The following is a 26201-nucleotide window of genomic DNA, read 5'->3' as shown; positions in this document are numbered from 1 at the left end:
GTCCAGCCTGGCCTGGGACATTCCAGGGATGCAGGGGCAGCCACAGCTGCTCTGGGAAATCCATCCCAGCCTCGTGTGGGAATTCTGCCACGGACACTCTGTTCCAGGAGTGGCTGCTGCTGCTCCCGGGGACTTTCAGAAGCTGCTGAAGTGAAAATTGGGCTCCCGCTGCCTGTTATGCAAAAGCAGTTTCTTAGCAACAAAAGTGATATTCTGTGTGAAGGCAACAGGCATCAGTGGGATAATCCAGTGTAATTCCAGACAAGACCTAAAACGGGTGGATGGACTGAATAATAATAATCGTGACAGACGGAATAATAATAATGGGAATAATGAGACTAAGCTTATTTCCCTGGGTAGGAGAAACCCAGCTATAAATAAAATACAATGGGAGAAACCCTGTGCCAGTTCTCTGTATAAAGATTAGGAACACCTAAACGCAACGTATGCCCTAAAAATAGACTCTGGTGAGTAAAGCTTTGCTCATCTAAGCTGAGCTATTTATTGCTCGAGTATTTTCCCTCACTCTGGGCAGGTATTGTCTCTGAGGGATGTTGTGAGCTGGACCTAATGGATCGAATTGGACCTAATTGGAGTGAATAAATTTGTGTTCGCTGGTGGGGACAAGACTTTGCCACCTCCAAGGCAGGAAACTGCATCCCATGGGCTGGCCTGCATCATCTCTGTGGCTCCGTTACAGCTCAGGACATTATGACTTCGTAAAACCTGCAATTAAACCACGTTAGATTAATTCTGTGCAGCTGCTGTGTTTTGAAGTGCCATAAGATCAAGGAATTTAAGAGACACAAAACCGCTATGAAACCAGCACACGCTGGGAGTCACAGACACACCTGGACAGCGCCTGGTCCGCGCGGGGCGCGCTGGGAAGTGTAGTCCGAACGCTGGTGAGGCCCCGTTAGCGGCGCTCCCCGCAGCGGGCCGAAGAGACTACACTACCCAGCATGCCCCGCAAGGAGAGTGTGCACATCCTTCCCACCTCTCCCCCCCACCCGCTCTGCCTTCTGGGAAACAGAGTGCGCACGGTGCGGCGCCAGGCGAGCAGCGCCGCTCCCGGGACTACAATTCCCGTCATCCACCGCGCTCCGCGCTCCGCCCCGCGCGGCGCCATTTTGTTCCGCGGCGCAGCCTGAGATGGCGGCCGGGCCCGGGCGGTGAAGGTCCCGCCGCGCTGAGGGCAGGGGGGTCCCGCCGCCCCCCGCCCGCCCCGCGCCGCGCTGGGGCCGCGCCGCCGCCGCCGGTCCATGGCCTGGAGGCGGCCGCTGGCGCCATGGACCTGCGCACGGCCGTGTACAACGCAGCCCGCGACGGGAAGCTGAAGCTGCTGCAGAAATTGCTGGGCAGCCGCAGCCGTGAGGAACTGGAGGCGCTGACGGCGGGGCCCGGCGGCGGGGGAGGCCCCGGGGCCGGCAGCACCCCGCTGCTGATCGCGGCCCGGCACGGACACCTGGAGGTGGTGGAGTACCTGCTGGATCACTGCGGGGCCCGCGTGGAGGAGGGCGGCTCCGTCAGCTTCGACGGGGAGACCATCGAGGGGGCCCCGCCGCTGTGGGCGGCCTCGGCTGCGGGGCACCTGGGCGTGGTGCGGAGCCTGCTGGACCACGGCGCCTCGGTGAACCAGACCACGCTGACCAACTCCACCCCGCTGCGGGCCGCCTGCTTCGATGGGCACCTGGAGATCGTGCGGTACCTGGTGGGCGAACGCGGGGCCGACCTGGAGGTGGCCAACCGGCACGGCCACACGTGCTTGATGATTTCCTGCTACAAAGGGCACCGCGAGATCGCCCGCTACTTGCTGGAGAAAGGGGCCGATGTGAACCGGCGCAGCGTGAAAGGAAACACGGCCTTGCACGACTGCGCCGAGTCGGGCAGCCTGGAGATCCTGCAGCTCCTGCTGCGCTCCAAGGCCCGCATGGAGAAGGACGGCTACGGCATGACCCCTCTGCTCGCTGCCAGCGTCACCGGCCACACCAACATCGTGGAGTACCTGATCCAGGGGGGCCTGCAGCAGGACGAGGCTGCGGGGAGCCAGAGTGGGAGCCATCAGAGGGGCTGCAGCGAGGAGGGCTGTGAGGGCTGCGGTGCTTCAGCTTCCGGTCAGGACGAGATCCCGAACGTGTTCTGCACTCGAGAGGCTGCTGTGGAAGCGCTGGAGCTGCTGGGTGCCACGTTTGTGGACAAGAAGCGAGACCTGTTGGGAGCCCACAAGTACTGGCGCAGGGCGATGGAGCTGCGCTGCGAGGGCGGCAAGTACCTGCCTAAGCCCGAGCCCCGGCAGCTGGTGCTGGCCTACGACTACTCGCGGGAGGTGAGCTCTCTGGAGGAGCTGGAAGCCCTGATCACGGACCCCGACGAGATGCGCATGCAGGCGCTGCTGATCCGGGAGCGCATCCTGGGCCCTTCCCACCCCGACACCTCCTACTACATCCGATACCGCGGGGCCGTCTACGCCGACTCCGGCAACTTCGAGCGCTGCATTAACCTGTGGAAGTACGCCCTGGACATGCAGCAAGGCAACCTGGAGCCCCTCAGCCCCATGACTGCCAGCAGTTTCCTTTCCTTTGCCGAGCTTTACTCCTACGTGCTCCAGGACCGTTCCAAAGGCACTTTAGCCACCCACCTGGGCTTCTCCGACCTCATCGGGGTGCTGAGCAAAGGGGTCCGGGAGGTGGAGAGGGCCCTGGTGCACGGCAAGGACCCCGTGGCCGACTCGGCGCAGTTCACCAAGACGTTGGCCATCATCCTGCACCTGGTTTTCCTGCTGGAGAAGGTGGAGTGCACCCCGGAGCAGGAGCACCAGAAACGCCAGACCATCTACCGCCTGCTCAAGTGCAGCCCCCGCGCCAAGAACGGCTTCACCCTGCTGCACATGGCCGTGGACAAAGACACCACGACGGTGGGGCGGTACCCCGTGGGCAAATTCCCCTCTCTGCACGTGGTGAACTTGCTGCTGGAGTGCGGGGCGGACCCGGACAGCCGGGACTATGACAACAACACCCCCCTGCACGTGGCTGCCCGCAACAACTGCCCGCTGATCATGAGCGCCCTGATGGAGGCCGGGGCGCACATGGACGCCACCAACGCCTTCAAGCAGACGGCCTACGAGCTGCTGGATGAGAAGCTGCTCACCAAGAGCACCATGCAGCCCTTCAACTACATCACCCTCCAGTGCCTTGCTGCTCGTGCCCTGGACAAGCACAAGATTCCCTACAAGGGATTCATCCCCGAGGAGCTGGAAGCCTTCATTGAGCTGCACTAGGGCGTGAACAGCCAACGGTCCCCAGCCTGTCCCACCCCGCTGAGGTTGTGCAGCTGGAGGGCTTGGGCTGGCTGTGCCAAAGTGCCCAGGGCCGTCGCTGTGCTGAGCTTTGTCCCCATCTGTCACCACCCAGCGGGCGTGTTGGGGCAGGGGAGGAGGAGGCCTCAGAACTCACGGCTGTCCCTCGTTGTCACCTTCAGGTACCAGCTCTCTCCAGTGCACTCTGTGCACAGAGGACACAGCCCTTCCCCATGCCACCATCGTGTCCTGAGAAGGAAGGAAACGGAAATTCCCTGGGACCTGCTGCCTCTCCTGTTAGTGCTGGATTAACTCAGTGTTCAGCTTTGGAGCAGCTACACATCCCCCACGTGCTCTGGCCCTTCCCACCCCACACACCCAACAGATAGAAAGTGAGTGAGGAATGAAATACCCTCCAGCTAATCCCTTCCCCTCCCTCCTGTCAGGTTTGGGACAGCCCATGCCCAACAGCCCAGGGGCTTGTACTCTGCCCAGGGATGGCACAGGGCTGGGCGTGCTGAGGATGGGGTTTGTCTCTCTCTTGGTTGGCCAAGTAGCAAATGGTGATAAAGGCCTGAGATTTCCACGATTGTGCATAAAGCTGGGATGTTTTTTCTCTTGTAGAGCCAGGCCCTATCTATGCTGCAAGACTTCTCCAATCCTGTAAGATAGAGGAAGGTCAGTTCTGGTTATACAGTTTCATCCATAGATGTTGTAGTTTATGAATGGGGAGGAAAAAACTACTTTAAGGACAAAATCCTGATGTGGTGTTCAGGCCCTTGGCTTGTCCATTCCACACCCATTTGCTCCATTCCCAGCATGTACGTGCTTTGGCTCCAGAGGGCAGCAGGCATTGAGCTGGAAGGGTGAATATGGACAATTTGGGAGCCAAAACAGCACATTTGGAACTGTTTTCAAAGCTGAGCTCTTGCAAGCCCTTTAGGCCAGGAGGTACCTGCAGTGTGGAGGTGCTGGGAGGGGGTTATGAAAGCGAGTGAGTGTCCGTGGTGGGTTTCCACCAGGGTGGGCTGAAGGAAGAAGCAAGAAATGAAAATTTAAGGTGCCTGCTTGTCCTTCTGAGGTTTTAGTATCATGTGCTTGGGCTCTGTTATTGCCCCATTCTGAAACCTCATGCAGTGGGTTCTTAGCAGCTGGTTTGGGCTTTTGAGTACTTTTGTTTTTCCTTTTTTTATTTTTTTTTTTCTTTTGTAACTTCACTGAGGATGGTGCTACTTCCAAGGTGGAATTTGAAATCTCACCTGGCTGCTGTTTGGGCAAGCTCCTTCCTTTGATGAGGATCTGCACACACCTTGTTTTTAACTCTGTAGTTAAGTTAGAGGGCGAGTTTTTGCCTCTATGAGCAGACCCCTCCATGGTGGAAAACAAAGAGTTTCCAGCAGTTTGTCCTTGTGCAGGCGGTGATGGGCAGCCTGTGGCTCCTTCCCTGGCCCTGAGCAGGGTGGGAAGCACAGCTGAGGGGGGAAGCAGCTGCCTGGAGCTCTGGGAAAGGTCCACCTGGGAGAGCAGACCCCTGGCCCCACCCTTGCTCTCTGTGCTACTGAAGCTTCTCTACTTGTATTTATCAGCCTCAATAACCACGCTCTCTGCCCCTTCGAGATGTTGTAGATCTGCCAGTACATTTTGCAGTGTTAACTATAACATTTATTTATAAAGCGAGGAGGTTTAACTTGAATTGAGCTGTAAAGTGCAGAGTTAGCTTAGCTGCCTTCTATTTTTTTTTTTTCCTTTTGGCTGAAACCTGAACTAAACTGCAGGAATGGGATTTGTTCCTTTGTGAGCTGATGAGCGCTCTTAACTTTAAATAATAAAACAAAAAATGGCTGCTAGAATGCAAGTGCCTTGGAGTTCTTCCTGATAAGCCTCTGTATTCAGGTGTTTTCCTCTATTTTCAGTTGGTTTCCCAGGGATGGGACGCTGTGGGTATGGAATTCTGGGGTGGTTACAATTAACAGGTGTGATTGGTTCATTTCATGGTTACTCCTGTGGAAAAAACCAATCTGTGCTGCAGTGGCAAACATTTCCCCTGGAAAAGAGTAACACTGACACTGAAATGACACCTCTTCTTTTATATTTTGATGTAAATCAAACAACGTGAGAGGATATCTGTTGACTCGTGTATTACTTGCCTCACACATGAGGGACAGTGGACACAGCAAGAAGAAAGAGGGACTCTGCCATAATTTTGTTTTCCAACCCCAAATTCATCAGAGATTGTAGAAACAGAGGAATTAATGGTACTGGAGTTAGACAGGGACCTGGATCCTAAAAATGCTTGATCTTCCCCAGGGAGGGTGGGTGGATAAAATATTTGAATGTTTGTCCTGTCATTTACTGCTCCATCCTTAGTTCTTGATGCCTTGAGGAATGATGGTGCCTTTGTGCTAAAAATGCCATTTAAAGCAGTGTCTGTAGAGCCTGGGGATGTGCTTCTCCCACCCAGCCATCCCTCCTGTGCTGCAGGTGATCTCCAGGTGTGGGGAGAGCAGCTGCCAGGCAGGTACAAGGAGCAATTCCATCTGGCAGGAGAGAGGTGGGAGGGAAGGGAGTTAATCCAGGCAGGAGCAAATCTGGAGCTGGGCTCTTGTGGTCAGGGTGCTGGGGGATCCAGTCAGGTGCAGCAGCCCCAAGGAGGAGAATATTGTGTGTGATGGAAAAGGCTTCACTTCTTTTTAAACACATAAACAGCCTGTAATTACACAGAGGGCCCAGCCATTAAATGTTGCTAGTAATTACAGGGTGGAAGAAATCACTGCATCATTTAGGGGTAATTACACTGAACAGGCCTGATTGACTGTGGGGCCAGCTCCACGTGGGCAAAACACAGAGTTGTGAGGAGCAGGGCAATGTTTCAGTGATTATTTTGGTAATTCTTGGACAGAGAGGAGTTTTTTCTCCACTGTGGTGGCTGCAGACCCTCCTGTGCCCCAGACACAGCTCTCCCTCCCCTGTGTGTGATCCAAGCACGCTGGATGTGGCTCTGCTGAGGTTGTTTACAAGCTGGAGCAGCTTCCAGTTGAGTAATTTTGCGTGATTATTTATAGTAGGAGAGGAGCTGGGAAAGGAGGGATGTGGGAGTGCTCACAAGAGGAGGGACTGTCCTGCACCAACAGCAGGAGACAGGAACTGCAGTAACACAACTCTTACTGGTGCTATGGAGAAACCAGGAAAATAAAAGGAATTCCAGCACTTGGAAGATGCCAGCAGGCTCTGGAAGGAGTGGATGAGTTAATCCCTTGTCACTGGGTCCTGCAGAGTTAAAATATCTATCTATCCTCTGCAACAATCCAGTATTTGAGAGCTGGAAGCCAAGAGTTGGGGGCAGCTCAGAGCCTCCTCCAAGGATTTAATAACACATCTGTCTCACTCAGGGGCTGGCTGGGGCTTGGAGGACTCTTGGACCAAGGCTTGAGTCTGGAATGAGGCCTGACAGAGCCCAGCTCGGGCAGGGATGGCTTTGGATCCTCCTGGAACCTGCTGGGGAAGCCACGGAGTGCCACGAGCACACACAGACCTGCAGGGATACCTGGAACTTCCCTGTACTGATCACGGCAGCATCCACGTTGACAGGGAGTGGCTCCCGAGGAGCCTGCAGCTCTGCCCTGCTCCTGCCACGGCCTGAGCTGGCTCTGGGCTCTGCTCCGGGAGGGAACAGCTCCATCTCCATCTCTCGGTGGCTTTGGGGTGACCTCTGCTGACGATCAGGAAAATGGCTGTGCCTGGAGCGTGGGAGGAGGAGCCAGGGCTTTGCTCCAGGTGCCCTCGAGGTGTTAAAGCTCAGTAGGTACCACCCTGGTAGATCCCTTGCTCCCTCCCACTCTGCATTCCTGGATTTCTCCACCCTTCTGCACAACTCTGCTCGCTGGTTTTACTTTTTCATTCCACTTTTTCCTGAAAGGCAGCTTCCCAAAGCATCCCTTGCAGATTGTCCCTCAAATCATTTGGTCAGTGCCATCTCCCATCCCCTCCAGCCAACATACAGAATAGTTTTCCATATATCCCTGACTATCCCTGGAAAGAACCAGAGGAACACAAGTAAATTAATTAAAATTTATTTATAAAATCTTCAAGTAGCCCCAGACAATTAGGAAAATAATTTTCTCAGTTACTTGAAAATCAGCACAAGTAAAAACAATTCCAAGAGATCACTACATCTTTTTTCCAATAAAAAATGAAGAATTTTCTTTTGTGCTTCAGGAAAATTGCACTCTCGATGCATAGAATAATAGTCCCAGTCCCAGCAGAATCACTCTAATCCAGGATTTGAAATGAATTTTGGCTGTCCTGGCTCAGATGTTGTGCCTGCTTTGCTCCTGGCTGTGCCCTGGCTCAGCTGGGGCAGTTTCCACCTGCATCACGTTGTGGTTCCCGATCTGAACCATGCGGGCGTGTTGGATGATGAGGGGTGGCATCCCTCCCTGGCCTGCTGTGATGTTGTAGTGACCTGGGGGCAGCTGTGCTTGGGAAGGGGGAGGACCCATCTGAGCAGGAGGGGCATCCATCGGGGCAGGGGGACACCAGTGTTGGGCTGGTGGCCCTGGTGGCCACGGCGATGCTGGAGGCACCCAGGGAGGGCAGCCCAGGCTCAGGGCAGCCAAGTTCTGCTGGGCTTGGTGCTGTTCCCAACGCTCCTGGGACTTCCTTCTCTGCATCTGGTCCCACAGGGCTTTCTTCTTCTGGATTTTCTTGGGGTTAAAAGTCTTGTGCACATTATTGGAGAAGAGAGGAGAGCTCTCGTCCAGGGTGATGAGCACACTGAGCATCCTGGGGATCTGGCTGCGCTCCAAGGCGTTTGCCTTGGGTAGAAATGGGATGACTGAGTCTTGCTTGGAGGGGTCCAGGATGGACTGCATCAGAGCAGTGTCTGTCTGGTACAGGCACAGGTTGCAGGGGAAGTTCTTGGTCAGCAGGAGGATCATGAAGGCAGAGTTTTCCATGGCCTCCTGGAAGCAAATCATGTGGCTGCGCCCGGCGATGAAGAAATCCTCACTGAGCGTGGCACCGTTGGACACCCCCATGCCCTCCAGCAGGTTCTTGACCTGGTGGGCCACAATCTCATCTTCACTGGCATGCAGGACAACAAACGTGAAGAACTTGGCACCATCTGGCTCTGATGGATCCATGGCTGGGGGAGCAGGAGGCCTGGCTGGAGAGGGGGACGAATGCAGGGGAGGGGGATATGATACTCTGGAGGGAGATTCTTGAAGAGGAGGAAGAGTTGAGAAGGAATTAGGAGGAGGAAGGGAACAGGTTGAAGTAGAAGCAGGTGCAGAGTTAGAGGGAATGCCTGCTGGAATGTTGGAATCCTGCACGCACACAAGGGCAGGAGCAGTATCCACTACAGCCCTTGAATCAGGGACATCAGCAGATGATTGTTTTTCATCCTGCTTTTCTCTTGCTGTGTGAGGCTCTGTCACCGTGCTGGATACGTCACTGCTTTGGGCAGGCTCCGAGGCCAGCGGTGTCTCGGGAACAGGGAGAGGGCTGGGGTGACAGGGACTGACCTGCAGAACCTTCTCTGCCTGGGGCCCTTGGGCAGCTGTGTCCTGCCCAGGGGGAGAGCAGGGTGTGCTGGCCCAGCTGGATTCCTGTGGGCCGTGGCTCTGCGTGTCCCCGTTGGGGTGTCCAGCGCGGCTGGGCCAGATGACACACTCGGGGACAGAAGGCTGGGTGTGAAAAGCAACTGTTGGTGATGCACTGATCTCCAAACAGCTGGACAGGGAGGAGCTCCCCACAGAGCACAGGGTCCGTGGGCCCGAAAGGTCTGAGTTGCCTCTGATCTCCACTGGTGAACTCCTCGCCATGTGGGGCAATCCTGCGTCCTCATGGGATCTCAGCGTCCCAAACCTGTCCCCTGAGCCCCCACTGGCTGCAGAGCCCTGTTTGTCCTGTTCCTTGGGTGGGATGTTGAGTGTCCCCCGCTGAGTGTCCTTGCTGGCGTGACAGGCTTTGTCCCTGGCCTCAGGACTGCACAGCTTTTCCTGTGCCAGCACCGTGTACACCTGTGCCAGCAGTGCCACGGCACCTGCATCCAGCTGGGGAGGCTGCAAATCCTCCCCGTCTTCCTGCACTCCTGCAGCTCCCAGTTTGATCTGGTGGACGTACTGGGCTGCCTGGTTGTCCCTCAAGGCATCCAGACAAATCCTTGCATCCGTTTCTTGCCCCAGAGTAAGCAGGACCATAGCTTGCAGTAACTTGCTGCAGGGCCCAGGTACCAAGTGCTTCAGTTTGAGTTTGAGGCTCAGCAGTTTCTCTGGTGGTGCTTGGGACAGAATTTTGAACACGTCCTCGAAGCTGGGCTGCAGCTCAGCGCTCTGTGCCATCTCATCAGCTGCTGGCCCACACTATGGACTGCAGCAGGGATGGGAAAAGCATCTTATGGCAAAGGGTTGTCTTGTCTGTGGGGCTCGGGGTGCCCCGGTGGCACTCCTCGTACCACGCAAACCTCCAGTGCCCGGGGACTCTGCTCGGAACTGCGGCCTCTCAGTGCTGGAGTCTGTGAGGAGAACAGAGGACAGCCTTCAGAGGGGTGATGTGGGCACTGGGGGATGCTCCTGGAGCTGCCAGGCTCCCTCTCACACCTCCCAATATTTCTGTATCTGTGAGGAGAACAGAGGACAGCCTTCAGAGGGGTGATGTGGGCACTGGGGGATGCTCCTGGAGCTGCCAGGCTCCCTCTCACACCTCCCAATATTTCTGTATCTGTGAGGAGAACAGAGGACAGCCTTCAGAGGGGTGATGTGGGCACTGGGGGATGCTCCTGGAGCTGCCAGGCTCCCTCTCACACCTCCCAAATATTTCTGCATCTGTTCCATGCTCGCAGCTGTGCCAGTGCTCTGTGCATTATTCCAACTCTGTCATTAAGCAAAAAAGCACATTCTTTGTGTTCATTTCACATCAATTACAACTGATTTAAGATAATTGATTAAATAATGCTATATTTAGGTAAATCCAAGTGTATCCTCCTGCAGCTGGTTCTAGGAGTCTCGCAGGCTGCTTGTGATGATGTTGAAGAATAAAACAGATGTAGAGGAAACCCAGCCGATAACCTGTGTTATCAGGGAAGATTCACAGGGAAGAATTCCTTCCCATTATCCCACCTAACCCTGCTCTCTAGCAGGAGGACACCACTCCCTCTGTCCTGTCCCTCTGTCCCTTGTCCAGAGTCCCTCCCCAGCTCACCTGGAGCCCCTTTAGGCACTGGAAAGGGCTCTGGGCTCTCTCTGGATCTTTCTCCTCTCCAGGTGAGCACCCCCAGCTCTCCCAGCCCGGCTCCAGAGCAGAGGGGCTCCGGCTCTTGGAGCAGCTCCGTGGCCTCCTCTGGACTCTGTCCCAGCAGCTCCACGTCCTGCTTTCATTGGGAGACTTTATATCCCCATCCACAGGCGATGCCTGAGCCCCTGCACTCACCCCGGGCCTCTGATGGGATTTGAATTAAACCACAGGAGTGTCTGAGCGGGTTTTCGGTGGGGCACTGCTCCAGGCGCCGCCTGAGCCTGCCGCAGAAACTTTCCCTATTTAAAGGCAACCCCAGCAAAGGCCCCGAAATAACTCTCAACCGGGGAAAGTTTCCAATTCCACTTTTGCTTTCCTGTCTCACGAAAAGCCTGCGATTGCCCAATTGCCCTCGGTCCCCGGACGGGCACGGGGGTGGCACGGAGGAAGTTGGGGCGCGGGTCGGGCAAGCAGCGCTCGGGGCGAGCCCGGGATGGGCCGGGAAGGGAAGGGATGAATCGGGATGGAAAGGGCTGAGCTGGGAAGGGAAGGGAGCAGGCGGGATGGAAAAGGCTCAGCTGGGAAGGGAAGGGAGCAGGCGGGATGGAAAAGGCTCAGCTGGGAAGGGAAGGGAGCAGCCTACCTGCGGCCGGTGCCCGGGACTGGCGGAAGCGGCGCGGGCCGATGAGCACGGGCGGGGCGGAGCGGGGCGGAGCAGGAACCCGGGCACCGGGAGGGCACAGCCCGGGCTGGGGAACCGCGGCAGGAGGGCCCTGTCCCGGCTGAGACACCCGCCCCCTTCCCCAGCCCGGCCCCGGCGGGGACAGAGCGCTGGGGACAGGCAGGGACCGACCCTTCCCTGCGGTGGGAAGCCGAGGATCCAGGGTGGCAGAGGAAGAGTGGGGCATGGACAGATGCACCTGAGCTAAAGGAGTATAGGCAGAAGTCAGGGAAACAAGATTATTAAGGCATTTTTCTGGTTAAGAAACCATGGGACCTGCTAAAGGAACTTTGTTTTTTCCCCTCCAGCATGAGCAGGGAACAGACGAGCTAGGAAGGACAAGATTTGGTAAAGGCAAGGCTTCATCACAGCTCAGGTAAAGGAGAACACAAGCCTGCAGCTTTAGGTACACACAAACCCACATGGTTTTGAACACAGGTCACACTTTATTCCAGTGTCTGCTCACCAGCCCTGGCACAGGGACAATGCCAGGAAGTTACCAAAATAAGTTACATTAGAAATTATTACAAAGTAGTGTTTTTCTGGAAAAGAACCAGCATCTGGATTAAAATCCCCCCTATTTTAATAACAGGATATCCTAATCCCATGACAGAGTAACTCCTGGGAAAAGCTGCCTCACTTAATGGCTGTGAAGTCTTTCACACATGGAGTTACTCGCAAATAATCCTTGAAGTCATCCACAGAACTAGGAAAGATGATTAAAGAAAACTCCATACTGCTGAGTGCTTCTCCAGGAAGGAAAAAGTGTTTGGCTGATCCATGAAGAGAAATCTCTTGAGAAGCAGCTTCTTGCCCCCAGCTGTGCCAGATGTGCTGCAGGGCCGAGCCTCCCCGGAAGCACAACAGGCACAATGGAAGTTGTGTCTGGAACTTGTATTTTTAAATGTGGAGAAGGTGGGAGATGGTACCAAAGGTCAAGCATAGCATCTTCTCAAGAGTTCCACAGCTTGGGTAAACTAAAAACAAATTCACCATTAAAAATAAGTTGAGATCACTTCTCTCCCACAACTTGTCTTAGCAAGATTTAGCTACTCATAGCTACAGCTGGGCTGAGTTCAAAAGCTGCAGTGCAGCTCCCATCTCCCCTTTCAGCACAGCAGTTGGAATTAAAAACAGTAAATTAAGATTCAGAATCTCCCCACCTTGGTTATCAGGTTATACAACTACATCTGACTCTAAATTCAGAGAGCAGAGGCACTCATGACACAAGTGGGCACACAATTAGAATATCCAGTGCTGTTCTAGCCAACTAGCCTTGGCCAGAAGAACTGGGATTTATCAGAGGTTTTCCTCTGCTGCACTGGTTTTTATCTCCTTTGCAGCCAGGGCTACCTCTGTGTCTTTCCCTGCCTTCTCCTCCAGCTTCTCTAGCACTTCACACCATTTTTCTGAGAGCTTCTTGGTTCCCTTTGGCTCTTCAGGTGCCTTTGTCACCTCCTGTGATAGTGGAGCCTTTTCCAACTTGGGTACTTTTCTATCACTCCTCATCTCTCTCTTCTTGTGCTTTCTGCTGTCCTGTGCCACCTTAGCCATGGCCCTGAAGGGCCCCACAATCCACTCCAGAGGGATGTTGTGAGCGACGTACTCGAAGAGGACATCGAGGGACCTCCGAGCCTCTGCCACACGGTCCTGGCTGCGGGCCAGACTGGTTCTGGAGAGGTCCTGGAACGACACAGCCCTGGAAAAAGAGCTGTGGAGCTTGTAGATGTGTCGAGCAGCCCGAGACACGGCTTCCTGCATGCTGCTGGGCAGGCCGAGGATGCTGAGCTTGAGGCTGTGGTAGGCGGGCTGGAGCTGCTGGGTGATGATCCTCAGCATGGCCAGAGTGCGCGGCTCCACCTGCTGGGAGAGAACAGCTCAGGGACGGCCCGGGAGGGCCGGGCCCGCGGGGCTGCTGCTCCGGGCCCCTCCGGGGATACCTCTGGCTGGCTCGCAGTCCTGACTTGGTTTCCTTTGGGCTGAGTCAGGCTCCAATCCACCCACAGCTGATGGAGCTTCTCCTGCCCCTCCAGCAGCTTCTGGCCAACCTCCTGTTTCACTGATTCAATCTGATAGGAAAAAGGAGAGGAAAGGTTGTACTGCAAGCACACACAGAGAGGCACGAGCGCTTCCGTGCCACGGAAGGATCCAAGGTGACACGGAGCTGGTGCGGGATGGAGGAAGAGCTTCCAGCTGGATAGCAGGAAAGGCTATAAACAGTAGGAAGAAGGGCAAAGCGTGTTGGTACCAGTTTTATTGCCAGCTGCAGCCGTGCCAGGGTGTCCTGGATGCGGTGCCTGAAGCCCTGCAGCTTGGCCAGGGAGTGCTGGTAGGCTCGGTGCCGGAGCCTGCCCGACAGCGAGCCCAGGCGCACAAAGTAACTCTGCTGCCTCTTCTGCTCCTCCACGGAGGCCACACCAAAGCCCTGCACCGTGGTGGCCAGTTTACCTGGAGGAAACAAGAACAGAGCTGCAGCTGGGCGCACTGGGAGGGGTGGAAGAGGTTGGATCACCCATTGGAAAACGTGAAGGTTGGATCTTGCTGTGGGAGCAGGGGGTTTGTAGTTGCTCGTGTGTTAAAGGCAAGTTAGTCCCTGCTCAGTTTTCAGGTAGGCAGACTTGTTGGAGAGGTTGAAGCGTGGACCCATGTGTTTATTTACTTTGAGGCTGATGGACAAGGACCAGCCAGCAAGTGCTTGATCTCTGTCCCATGCCATGTGGCAATTTGGTGGTGACAAATTCAGAGCTACCTGTGTGCTTCAGAAGCTTGAGTCTTGCTGTGTCAGGTGCTCTCTACCCACATGGGAAAGGACTTGCATCTACAAGCGCCAGGTAAGTATTTTCTTACCTAGTTCCTCCTCGGTCATTGGGAGGTAATGATCCACCAGATCTTCTGACATTCCCAGGACAGATTCCACACCTCCAGCCACTGCCTGGCTCACTGCCTTGACTTTGCTTATGCTGTTGGTCACTTCTAAATTGGTCATCTCCACGCCCTTCTGGAGAGCCTCTTTGCCCTGCTCCAGGGCTGTGTTGATCTTGCTGCTGATGGTGCCACAGGCAGCATCCAGAGCTGTACTGACTGTAGAGGTGACCACAGATTTGGTCTTCTCAACACTGTCTTGAACAGCCTCTTTGGTCAGGTCCACTGCTTCGGTCACCTTGTTGGCCACCAGGTCCTTGGCCCCCTGGGCAGCCCCCACAGCTGCAGTGATGGTGGAAGCAACAGCAGACTTGGTCCTGTCAATGCTGTCCTCTACTGTGTGCTTGGTGACATCCACAGCCTCTGTCACCTTGTTGGTCACCAGCTCCTTGGCACCCTGGGCAGCCTCCACAGCGTTGACGATTGTAGAGGCAACTGCAGACTTGGTCAGATCAACACTGTCTTCTACAATGTGTTTACTGAGGTCCACTGCCTTGGTCACCTTGTCTGTCACCATCTCCTTGGCCCCTTGAGCAGCCTCCACAGCACTGACAATCGTGGAAGCAACTGCAGACTTGGTCAGGTCAACACTGTCCTCCACCATGTGCTTGGTGACATCCACAGCTTTGCTGACCTTGTCCATAGCATCTGTCACCTTGTTGGCCACCAGGTCCTTGGCCCCCTGGGCAGCCCCCACAGCTGCAGTGATGGTGGAAGTCACAGCAGACTTGGTCCTGTCAACGCTGTCCTCCACAAGGTGCTTACTGAGGTCCACAGCCTCTGTCACCTTGCTGGTCACCAGCTCCTTGGCACCCTGGGCAGCCTCCACAGCGTTGACAATCGTAGAGGCAACAGCAATCTTGGTCCTGTCAACGCTGTCCTCCACCATGTGCTTGGTGACATCCACAGCCTCTGTCACCTTGCTGGTCACCAGCTCCTTGGCACCCTGGGCAGCCTCCACAGCACTGTTGACAGTGGAGGTGACCACAGACCTGGTCAGCTTGACACTGTCCCCAACAACATTTTTAGTGAGGTCCACAGCTTCAGTGACTTTATCAGCCACCGCTTCCTTGGCCTCACAGGCAGCATCCATAGCAGATGTCACTTTGGTGGACACCAGCTGCTTGGTGTCTGAGATCACCTGCACCAGGGAGAAAAAGATTTTTTTGTTGTTCCAAAAAGCATTTTCCCTCCCTGAAAAAGCTTTCCCACCTGGGTTAGTTGTGCTTTTGCAGTGTGTGGGAGGGCCAGGGAGGTGAGCACAGCTGTACTGACACAGACACATTCACTCCTGCATGCTCAGGGCACCTCTCTAGCTTTCCCTGCTGCTGGCCTTTATTTATTTCCCCATATTCTTCTGTGCCCACAGCAGTTCCATCAAGCCATGGCTTGCCCCAGGAAAAGCCTTTCCTTACCTTGTCTGCTGGCTGCTGCAGGAAGGGCAAGTTCTGCTCCAGCTGATCCAGACCTTTACAGGCATATTCATTCACAAGAGCAACTGGAGGAGACAAACAGGCACCAATTTATTCTTACATTTGGGGATGGGTTTTTGACCCTACAATGGCCACTTCAGGATACACTCGTGAAAACAAGCCCCATAAAAATAAATCCCTATTCTAGGGTGGGATGCGTGTGAAAAAGTGAACCAATCCTAAAATTTGTCAGGTTCCAATAGTCTCCATTTTGCCTTCCCAGCTTTCTAACAGTAGACTTTAATCCAACTGCACTGTAGCACCTGCCCTTGGTGGGTAGGGCATTGGGTTTAAAGGGTTGAAAAATGTTGGGATGAGCCGGGCTGACACAGCCCCTGCCTGGGATGGTCAGAATCTGCAGTGGGGGTGAGTGAGCAGGGAGTTACTACTCGGTAACCTCCAGAAATCAAACTCTCCTGGAAATAGTTTCATTCCCAGGCAGTTCAGTGTCCAGGAGCTGCTGAGTGGGAGGCTCTGTGCTAGAGGAGAAGATGCTGTAGGAGGTGGGGTCACCCTAGAGGCACATGAACCTCCCTTCCCCTGCTGTCCCAAGGGACCCCCAGCCCTGCACTTACTCTGTGGCTCGAGCTGGCTCAGGATGGGCTGTGCCCCTCCGACCACGCTGCCCACAGCCACAGCAGCCACGGTCTCAGCCACGCTGCAGACACCACTGAGGCAGGGGTGGGACTCCTTGGTGTGGTTGTAGGCAGACGAGACCAGGTTGAAGGCAGAATTGAGCAAGGGCAGGTTGGTGACTCGATTGACAGCACTCTAAACCCAAGAGAAACCCTGACATTAGAGCCCAGCCCAAGTTCGTGGGTGAACACAGCCATGTATCTGTCCAGAAAGGTCCCAGCAAATCCATCTCCTCATCCTCCAGCTCATCCAAAGGCCTCCACCAAGTGAACAAGCCAAGGTTTAGAAGCCTGAACTCTGTGCTTGTGAATTCTGAGTCACACTGGTTTCAGCACCAAACCAGATGTGGAAGAAGGGCCTGTAACAGCTCCTGTTTCAGAACTACTTTCATCATTTCGCCAGCCCTGAAGTTGTCTCTTGAGCAAAACAATTGCCTTCTGTAGTGAGGGGGTTTTGATTTGGCCACAGCTTCATAGGGCTAATCTTTCTGTCCCCCCCTGGCTGGTTTTGGGGTGCTGGCAGAGGTTTACCAGCACATGTCAGTGGATGCTCTGGCACCTACCACACTCTGCTGCTCCTCAGCCTTCAGCAGGTCTGGGGTTGGGGTCTTTCCTGAGGCCATACTGACTTCAGCTGCAGCTGGAAGGAAAAACAACAGCATCATAAGCACAACTCCATTGCCTCCAAAGAAATAAAATCCTGCCAGAACAGGGGAAAAGCAGAGGGCAACAAAGCTGGGATACATCATTCAGCTGCTCCCAGGAAGGTTCAGGTTAGAAATAGATGAGAACTATTTTATGTCTTGTGTCTTCTCTGTGGGGTGGGACAACTCTGGCTGGACACCAGGTACCCACTAAAACAACTCCTCCTCAGCTGGACAGGGGAGAGAAAATATAACAACCAGTTTGGGAAGGACAGGAAAATCCTGTGGAGTTTTCCCTGGAGGATGAACCAGGTTTCCCAGGTATAACATTCCATGGCTACCTGGAGAATTGCCTTCACATCCTACTGACCAGCAAGGCAGGAAATCTCACTTCCTGTGTCTCTGAGCCTTGGTTTCATTCTCATGACATAAAGGGATTGAAAAAATATAAAATGTTGCAATAATCTGAATGGGTATTGGTCCCCCAGCATAGATCTCCTATGGTATCTGGACACTCCTGTATTGGTAATAAACCCAGGATTACTCTAAGCCTTAGTCAGGCACAGCAAGGATTTCAACACATTTGTTCTTTGGGACAGTCTGCTTTTCTCTCATTTGCCAGTTAATTCTTATTCTTAGATTTGCTATGACATTTTCCAGTGGAAAACTCTCAAACCAAAATTCCTCCCAAACTGTATTTCCAAGCCATGCACTGCTCCAGGCTCACTGGCAGACTCTTCCCCCCCAAAAAAAACCTTGCCTGAGTTGTGGTGGAGCCCATTGTCTTTTTTCCTGTGTTCTTTGCCTTGTGCAAGGTTTTGATTTTGCTGAGAAACAGGAACAGAGAGCTGGAGAGAAGTAGTGAAACCAGCATTTGTGAGCCCTGAACTGGGCTGTGACACTGGCCAGGGACATCTCAGGGATTGACTTGGCAAAAGAGCAAATATTGCTGCATTGACCACTGAATTAGTCAGAATTCAGTGAGATTTGAGCAGAGCAGGGATGCCAAGTGCCACGTGCCTATAGCAAAAGTGTCACACAAGTTGTCACCTCCAGCCTCTCCAGTGAGAAGTTGGGAGCCAGCGCTCCTCTGGGAGCCCTCCCCAGGTTCTCTGCACAGCAGAAACACCAAAGGATCCTCACCAGGCTGGGAGAAGCTGTAAAAAGCTGCTCCAAAGAAAGCAAGGCTGAATATGAATTTCAAATCCCAAAGTCCAGGGGTTTTGCTGTCAGGGCTGTCCCTCCTGCTCTGCCTCAGGGCAGGTTTGTTTTTTCTTTAGAGCCAAGCAGGGCTGGCTTAGGGGCAAAGCACAGCTCTTTCAACACCATCACAAACAACCCCTTTGCTCTGTTATTTTACTTCTGGACAGGTGGAAAAAGCTCAAACTGTGGAGTTTGACACTGTGGTGGCCTTGGTGTCAGGGATACAGCAGCAAAATGATGAGGGGAGGACTCTGGTTAGAATAATTCAGGACTAACTTCTTGGCTGATGTAAAAACAGGTGTAAGGTTAGATCAACCCCTGAAGTACAGGAATACTGTGTTAATTAAGGATGCAGGCTGCCAGGGACAATCCTTCAGCACAGTCATGTTAGAACAACTTTTGTTCTTCACTGTACAGGAGAAATCCATATCTTGCAACACCCGGATTTGCAGTGTGGGCAGATCTCCACATCTTGGTTTTATTTTCTTTTTCCTTGCAGAAGTGCTGAGCAGCCCTTGCTTTTCTTCAGAGATTGCAGGAAAGCCCAGTGGTTGGCAACTCTGGGTCAGGTAGTCCTGAATCCTTTGGAGAAGCCACAGCCAAGCCAGGATGGTTGGGAGTGGAAATCCCAGTGGGCAGAGGAACAGAAAGAGCAGCACTTTGTTTTGGCTGTGGTTTCCTTCATATGAAAGTGATGATCAGATGACTTCACACCATTGCTACATCTGAAATATTAGGTCACTGCTGGAGAAAGCTCTTGAAACAAGTGGTTTCAGAACAATGAAACTTCAGTGCCCTTTTCTAACATCAAGGTCAAGAGATTTTCTGGGATCAGGAGCTGAACTCCTGCTCATTGCCCAGCTGAGTCAGTGAAAGAACAAGGGCTTGCTCTGACTTCTGGCACTGGCAGTGACCAGTTCATGTAAAACTGGTTCTTTACTCCCCTTGCTGGAAGGTTTCCCTGTGGGAAGCAGCTCAGCTCCATGAGAACAGGCTGCTGGTGTGTGCTCCTGTAGCATCTTCACGTTCAGGAAGCTTCTTTCCCTTCCAAGGAATTTTACCTTGGGAGACAGAGTGAGCCACAGCCAGCATGGCTGGTTCAGTGGCTTAACTGGCAATTCCTTAATGACCACTGAGGAAAACAAAGCTAAATTTAGTGCTTTAGATGTGAGCAGGGAGGGCTAATCAGGGCACAGGAATTCAATTGTAGTTAAAGCACCTATTTACATTCTTTTCGAGATTTGCCACTGATACCCGGTTCCCAAAAATGCAGAACTGGGTCACAGGATATCTGTGGGGAAGGGGCTGCAAATGCTCTGAGGACAGAATTAGTTTTAGGAGGAAGATCAAATGATTCCCAGCTTTGACCTGAGGACAGTAGTTTGGAGGGCTGGCAGAGGTGCCCACCTCACCTTTCTGGATAAACCAGGAGCATTAGGAAACCTCAGAGATCAAAGCCACCCTTGCTGATGGATGCAGGGCTTCCCCCACACACCTCCAGCAGAAATTAAACACCACAGCCAGTGGCCACCACGGGGCCAGCAACTGCTTGGAACAGAGGTATTTTAGAAAAGAGTAGAGGAAGTTTTACTGAGAAACAGCTTCTCAGTACTTCCCAATCTTTCCATGAGGACAGAGCTCTTGGTTTCATCTGGAAGCTGTAACTTGCACAGCAAGCAGCTCAGCAGATTTCCATCTGGAATTTTCAGCAGAACCAGCTTCAGAAGCTGAAATCTTTCCCAGCCATCCACAGCTCAGGGTAGTCATGACCACATTTAAAGCCTTGTTAGTCTTGAGAAACACTAATCCAGTTTGCCAAAGCTCCCCCGTGGGAGCTGGCAGAGCCCTGCAGGGACAGGGTGCTCCTGAGCAGGAGCTCTCTCGTCACTCAGTTCTGGTGCCTCCACCAAGGGATCACGAGGAACAGCCCCAGGCAGGGCTGGCAGCACTGTCACAGGAAGGGAATGCCCAGCTGGTCACCTGCCCCACCTGTCCCCGGGGTGTCACCTGCCCCTGGAGCATCCACCTTGTCCCCACCATCCCAAACACAATGCTGGGCTGTGCATGTGACTGGTGGGAGTCACCTCCTGTGGACCCCCCAGCTGGGACCCTCAGCAAACAAGGAGCAGATAAAAAGCTTTTAAAGCCCAAACTGCTCAGTCACAGGTCAGAGATCATGGAGTTACCAAAGAGTCATCTTAAAGCTGAGAAGAAGCCTTTAGGGAAGGGTTTAGATCCCAAACCATTCCCTAAAGGGAAAGACCTTAAAGATCACCTAGTTCCACCCTCAAGCCTCTCAGTTATTACCCAAGGCAGACACATCGCAACACCAGAAAATGGCACTTTTGGCCTCAGAAAGCAAAGCCCCCCCTGCCCCACGCAGAGAGAAAAAGCAGAGCCACAGCACCCAGCTCCTGCTCCGCCAGGCTGCTGGAAGTGCCCGGTGGCACCCACAGCTCTGCATCACCTGTGCCCACCCATCCTCTGCCCTGCAGAGCCCCCGGCAGAGCAGGGCCAGCCCCGGGGAGCCCCCCCAGCTCACCCACCTCCCCCAGCCCAGCCTTACCTGCCTCCTGCTCGCCGGCACTGGTGAGACTGGGAGCACTGGGCGGGCCCCAGTTAAATACCGGGCAGGGTGATTGGCAGTGCGGGGCTGATGGAGCCAGGAGCCAACCTGGCCAATGGGGAGCTCAGCGGGGTGGGGCTGCAGGTGAGGGGCTGAGGTGCCCTCGGGGCTTTGGGGGTGTTGGCAGCTGCTCCTTGTGCCCCCGGAAGGGACAGACCTGGCAGGGTGTGCAGGGCATCTGTCCAAGGGTGTCCCATGGCCTCGGGATCGTGGAATACCTTGAGTTAGGAGGGGTCCACAGGGATCCCCTGGCCCTGCACAGGCACCCCAACAATCCCCCCGTGCCTGGGAGCTGTTCTGCAAAGAGCTGCTCAAGCACTGGAGCTGCCTGGGGACAGACAGAGCTGAGCCCCTGTCTGTCCCCCAGCTGAGGGGAACAGGGGCTGTCCTGGGGCTGCTCCTTGCAGGAGGTCACAGATGTTGTCACCAAGTGCCAGGGAAGCAGAACATGGTGTTTGTGGTGTGAACCATCATCATCATCATCATCATCCCGATGTTTTCTTGGCACAGCTCCCCCTCCCCACACGGGGCTGCTGTGGCTCCCTGAGGAGTCAGAAATTCTCTCCCACCTCAGCCCGTGCCAGGCCCCAGCAGACACCTGATGAAAAAACCTTCTGCTTCTCCTGTTTGCTGGGATTTTCAGGATAGGAGTTGATTTATGTTTTTATCCTTGCAGAGGACCCAGCAGGGCGGGACTCCAGGGAGCTCAGGGCTTTTTAACAGCTATAACAAATACTGAAAACTCCAATTAATGCTTTTTCTATTTGTGCCTTTTCATCTTCAGCTCTGAAAAACTGGTTTGAAAACATCAATTAAGCTTCCTGATCAATGAAGCTTCCTGTTATCTGTTTTCAAGATCAGTGGGGGAGGAAACTGAGGCACAGGTAAAAATTATCTGAAGTCTTCTAACACTATTACAGTGATTGAGTCACCTTGTTTTGGGCCTCTGGATGCAGGAGACCTTGATTCTGTTTCTGTATTGCCACTCAGGCAGAGGGGGTGCCAGTGGTTTTTGAAAAATGTGCTGTTAAGCTGACAAAAATGTAGACAATTGTCACTCCTCAGCTTTGGGGCTGGAAGGAATCCTCATCCTGAGGCTGCTGGCTGGAAAAACCTCTGGAGCTCCTGGAGAGCTGGGACCTGGCTGGGTCTGGAAACCTCCCAGGGATGGAGATCTCCCACAGCCTCTCTGGCTGCTGGACCCATTGGGTCTGGATGTTGCATTAATAGAAAAGCTACTCCCAATGTCCACTCTGAGCCTCTCCAGCTACAAATTGTGGCTTTTGCCTCCAGTTTGATCACCTGCACTGCTGGAAACAGTCCTTGTGCATTTGTCTGTGTGATATAAACTCCATATTCCACCATCACCTGGGAGCCTGTCACAGAGTCACAGGATCCAGAATGGTCTGCGTGGGAAGGACCTTAAGTTCTTGTTGCAGTTCTGAAGTGTTTGATATCTTGTACTAAAGCTGAAGCCAGCTTTTAACAACTGTGATGTTTGTAAGGGAAATAAAAATTGTTCTTCTCTGTCCTGTGAAGAATTGATGAAATGAAGGTTTTATTACAGGAACAGGGAGTCAAGAAATGAGTATTTTGTAGTGTTGCTGTGTATTTTGGAGTGTTGGCCTGCCATGAGCAGTGCTGCATCCTCAGGTAATGTCAGTGATCCAGCTGCCAGGTGGTTCATGGGTGTGAAGTGTCCCAGTGGGTCAGTTGTGGTGGGGATGGTGAAAGTCCCATGGGCCAGGTTCTATTTCACCCCCTAAGTGAGTGAAACAGCACTGTCTGCATGCTGCACCTTCATGTGGCTGTGGTGGGGCACAGGGGAATGTGAGAACTGAGAACCAGCAATTAAAATTAACCAGGCAGTGTTTAATATCTAATGTGTGCCTTTGATATTAGGGTAAAATGTCAGGGCTGGGATTTCCTGCTGGGTGGCAGAACTGCCTGCAGGGCCAGGACACTGGATTTGGGGGATTGCAGTGGCAGAGCAAAGGTTTGCACAACTGTTTCTGTGACCCTTGGTGCTGTATGAAAGAGACAGATTTAAATCCGAGATAAAATCATCGCAAGAGGTTTGGTGGGGTGGGAAGGGCGTGGGAGGAAGTGGAGAAACACGTTTGGGGAAGGGAGAGGAGCTGTGTTGGTTGGAGCACAGGAGCCCTGAGCAAAGCTGCAGCATCCAGACCTTCAGGTGTGAACCCAACCTGCTGCACCTGTGGGAGCCAGGAGCTCCTGTCCTTCAGCCCTGCTCCTCCAGCCTCCTCCTGGCTCCTTCAGCTTCCTCCTGGTTCCTTCATCCCTGCTCCTTCAGCCTCCTCCTGGCTCCTTCAGCTTCCTCCTGGTTCCTTCATCCCTGCTCCTCCAGCCTCCTCCTGGCTCCTTCAGCTTCCTCCTGGCTCCTTCAGCCTCCTCCTGGCTCTGCCTGGGGATGAAGCCTCAGCCTCGAGCTTCTCACTTGTCCCACCCTGGTGGGATTTCTGTGGATTGCAAACCTGCAGGTGTGTGGGGGATCTGGAGGGTCAGCCCCTGTGCTGGGAGCCATTCCTTTCCCTGCTCTGTGGTGTGTCACAGTTCAGCATTGTCCCTTTGGGGCCCAGAGGCCACACGTGACGCCGGAGTTCCCACTGCAAAGGTTCAGCTGCTGCAGCGGAAATCATCCTGCTGCTCTCCCAGGGCACTGAGTCCATGAGTAATCTGCCACCATGCCACCTTCCCTGTGTCACCTCCCCTGGGGCAAGCACGAGGAGTGATGAGAATGATGATTCAGGGCTGGGGCATGAGGAGCTTTGGTTCTGTTCCTCAGGTAAGCACAGCCCTTGGGCTTCCAGGGCTCTGCAGGGCCCACAGAGGGGACAGCTCTGTGGCGTTGTCATTCTCTGCTGTACAAAGCCCACCAACCTTCCTGGTTCCCCCAGGCCTTCAGAGCACTCTCCTGGGTCAGGACCTGCTGCAGGTCTCTGCTGCTTTCCTGTGCATCAGCCCAGCAGGAGCCTCCTGTCTCCTGTGCCTGCTCAGCTCACCTCGAGGTGAGCCACTCCTGCTCCCCTTCCAGCAGCTCACCTGGGCTCCTATTCCCCATCCAGCAGCTCACCTGGGCTCCTGCTCCCCTCCCAGCAGCTCACCTGGGCTCCTGCTCCCCTTCCAGCAGCTCACCTGGGCTCCTGCTCCCCTCCCAGCAGCTCACCTGGGCTCCTGCTCCCCGTCCAGCAGCTCACCTGGGCTCCTGCTCCCCTCCCAGCATCTCACCTGGGCTCCTGCTCCCCTTCCAGCAGCTCACCTGGGCTCCTGCTCCCCTTCCAGCAGCTCACCTGGGCTCCTGCTCCCCGTCCAGCAGCTCACCTGGGCTCCTGCTCCCCCCCAACAGCTCACCTGGGCTCCTATTCCCCTTCCAGCAGCTCACCTGGGCTCCTGCTCCCCGTCCAGCAGCTCACCTGGGCTCCTGCTCCCCGTCCAGCAGCTCACCTGGGCTCCTGCTCCCCTTCCAGCAGCTCACCTGGGCTCCTGCTCCCCTTCCAGCGGCTCACCTGGGCTCCCCAGCCCCTGTTCCCTCTCCAGGCCCTGCTCCCCTCCCAGCAGGACATCCCAGAAGGTGCTGGCAGGTTCCTGCTCCCCTTCCAAACACATTGCTCCCACAGCAGGGAACAGCCTGATGGTTCCTGGCTGCTCTCCCAGTATTCCAGTTCACCTTTCCACTGCTTTTTCAGGCTGCAGGATGGTTTTCTACGTGCCTGGCTGCTCCTCCCTCTGCTGCTGCTCTCTTGCCTGAGGTAGAGGTGAGCTGGGGTAGTGTGATGCTGCTGGGTTTTGGTGGATGGGACACGGGATGTCCCCTGGGCCTGCTAAATGTGTCCCCTCCATCTTCAGCTGTGGCTGAGACCCCAGGTCCTGCCTCCCCAGAGCCACAGGCCTCCTTTGCACTCCCCAGCCCTGGGTTTTGCCCAGCTTTGCCCCTGGAAACTGCTGCTTGTTCAGAGCTTTGCATGGAGGGAGGGGAACACGGAACCTGGAGAATTCCTGGTGCAGCATGACTCTGGATCACCCCACAGCACGTGGGGCTGGAACAGCCCTGCACTGCTCCCCCTGAGCTGCAGCCCCACTGCCTCACCTGGACAGGTTTCTCACTGTGCTGTGACAGGCCTCAGTCATCACCTGTCCTTGGGAGCAGCGCTGCAAGGAATAGGTATTTATGCACATAAAAGCATAAATGGCAGTGCCTGTGACCTGGTTTTGGCTAGGATAGTGTTAATTTTCTTCCCAGTAGCTGATCCAGAGCTGTGTTTTTGATTTAGCACGGGAATAATGTTGATAACAACCAATGTTGTGGTTGTGGCTGAGTTGTGCTTAATCCAAATCAAGGACTTTTCAGTTTCCCAGGCTCTGCTGGTGAGCAGGGGTACAAGGAGCTGGGGGAGAGCATGGCCAGGAATGGCCAGAGGGATATCCCGTTCCACAAAACATCCTGCCAGCACAGAAACGGAGGGGCTGGGACCTGTCTGTCACTGCTGTGGGACCAGCTGGGTCCGGGGTGGTGAAGCTCTGGCAGGAATTCCTTCCCAATATCCAAGAACCCGCTCAGGCTGCAGGAAGTGCTGCGATGGCGTCAGGTTAATCCTCCAGCACATCTACAAGGGCAAGAAATGACTTTGTGTCAAGGCAGAGCCTTCAGCCCTGGCAGGAAATGAAGCCTGGCCGCTGCAGGCTGCCTCAGTGCCCTGAAACCCCCCAACCCCCTGGCAGCGAGCCCATCCAGGCCTTGTGCCAGCCTGTGGGCTCATCCGTGGGGTGCATGGCGGGTCCAGGAACGGAGCGGGACGCGGCACAGGCGCTGCCCAGCCGGCACGCCGGGCCGGGAGGGCACCGCGTCCCCACATCCCGCTGCTTTCTGTGTTCTAGTGCCGAGGGGAGGCCGTGGGGGCGGGGAGGGGAGCACGGGAAACGGGGTTTGCCGGGCTCTGCCGTGGCCTCGTGTTCCTTTGTCCGCGGGGCCGGGCGGGCGCAGCCTCGGCGCGGCTGTTCCGGCCCGAGCCGCGCCATCCCCGCGGCCCCAGCCCGGCCTCTCTGCGCCGCAAACGCCAATCCTTGGCCTTTCATCTTTCTCTCCCAGCAAGCTTCTCTCAGGGGCCTCTTGGCCACGCTTTCCCCCCATCCAACGGTTGTTTTAAGCAAATATGATCATTTTTAATCTCCTCGTAGCATCGGTGGTTTTGGGGATAAACATCCTGCTGGATCTGCCCGTTCTGTCGGCTCACGCGGCCACGCCACGGCCCTGCCATGTCACCCGGGCCACGTTGTCACCAGTGGGGCCTTGCACCAGTCCCCCTGGAGCTAACGGCCCGGGGAGTTAGAGCCCTTTTGCGGATTATTTGGTTTATTCGGACTGCTCTGCTTATTCACATTCGGTTATTCGGATTATTCGGTTTATTCGCATCATTCGGATTATTCGGTTT

The 26201-nt window shown here is 54.6% G+C and overlaps 3 protein-coding genes across 3 annotated transcripts; 1 reads left to right on the top strand and 2 right to left on the bottom strand.

The window, feature by feature from the left end:
- Positions 1 to 1223: 1223 nt before the first annotated feature.
- On the top strand, positions 1224 to 5145 carry FEM1A (fem-1 homolog A). Its single transcript, XM_021544059.2, has one exon. The coding sequence runs from the start codon at positions 1289 to 1291 to the stop codon at positions 3275 to 3277; it is 1989 nt and encodes a 662-aa protein (XP_021399734.1). The 5' UTR covers positions 1224 to 1288; the 3' UTR covers positions 3278 to 5145.
- Positions 5146 to 7267: 2122 nt separating this feature from the next.
- TICAM1 (TIR domain containing adaptor molecule 1) lies at positions 7268 to 11235 on the bottom strand. Its single transcript, XM_021544069.3, has 2 exons — positions 11172 to 11235; positions 7268 to 9809 (listed from the first exon to the last, which is right to left on the bottom strand). Exon 2 carries the CDS (start codon positions 9634 to 9636, stop codon positions 7603 to 7605), a length of 2034 nt encoding a protein of 677 aa, XP_021399744.2. The 5' UTR covers positions 9637 to 9809; positions 11172 to 11235; the 3' UTR covers positions 7268 to 7602.
- A 1313-nt stretch (positions 11236 to 12548) lies between these two features.
- LOC110477879 (perilipin-3) lies at positions 12549 to 25788 on the bottom strand. The gene is made up of 10 exons (XM_077788730.1): positions 25482 to 25788; positions 16842 to 16918; positions 16219 to 16414; positions 15587 to 15669; positions 15252 to 15312; positions 14307 to 14453; positions 14097 to 14189; positions 13498 to 13697; positions 13190 to 13318; positions 12549 to 13109 (listed from the first exon to the last, which is right to left on the bottom strand). Exons 1-10 carry the CDS (start codon positions 25786 to 25788, stop codon positions 12549 to 12551), a joined length of 1854 nt encoding a protein of 617 aa, XP_077644856.1.
- Positions 25789 to 26201: the final 413 nt, after the last annotated feature.

The sequence above is a fragment of the Lonchura striata genome, chromosome 28 (genome assembly GCF_046129695.1).
Source record: "Lonchura striata isolate bLonStr1 chromosome 28, bLonStr1.mat, whole genome shotgun sequence".
Taxonomy (NCBI): Eukaryota; Metazoa; Chordata; class Aves; order Passeriformes; family Estrildidae; genus Lonchura; species Lonchura striata.
This window is presented reverse-complemented; position numbering and strand designations above follow the sequence as displayed.

Bases quoted from the DNA above. Each gene is read 5' to 3' on its own strand.
- TICAM1 (XM_021544069.3), bottom strand. From the start codon at position 9,636: ATGGCACAGAGCGCTGAGCTGCAGCCCAGCTTCGAGGACGTGTTCAAA.
- LOC110477879 (XM_077788730.1), bottom strand. From the start codon at position 25,788: ATGGCGCGGCTCGGGCCGGAACAGCCGCGCCGAGGCTGCGCCCGCCCG. The intron at 16,919-25,481 runs GTTGGGGGGTTT...TTTTCCTTCCAG, and splicing joins GATGGGCTCGCTGCCAGGGG to CTGCAGCTGAAGTCAGTATG. The intron at 13,698-14,096 runs GTAAGAAAATAC...TGTTTCCTCCAG, and splicing joins AATGACCGAGGAGGAACTAG to GTAAACTGGCCACCACGGTG.
- FEM1A (XM_021544059.2), top strand. From the start codon at position 1,289: ATGGACCTGCGCACGGCCGTGTACAACGCAGCCCGCGACGGGAAGCTG.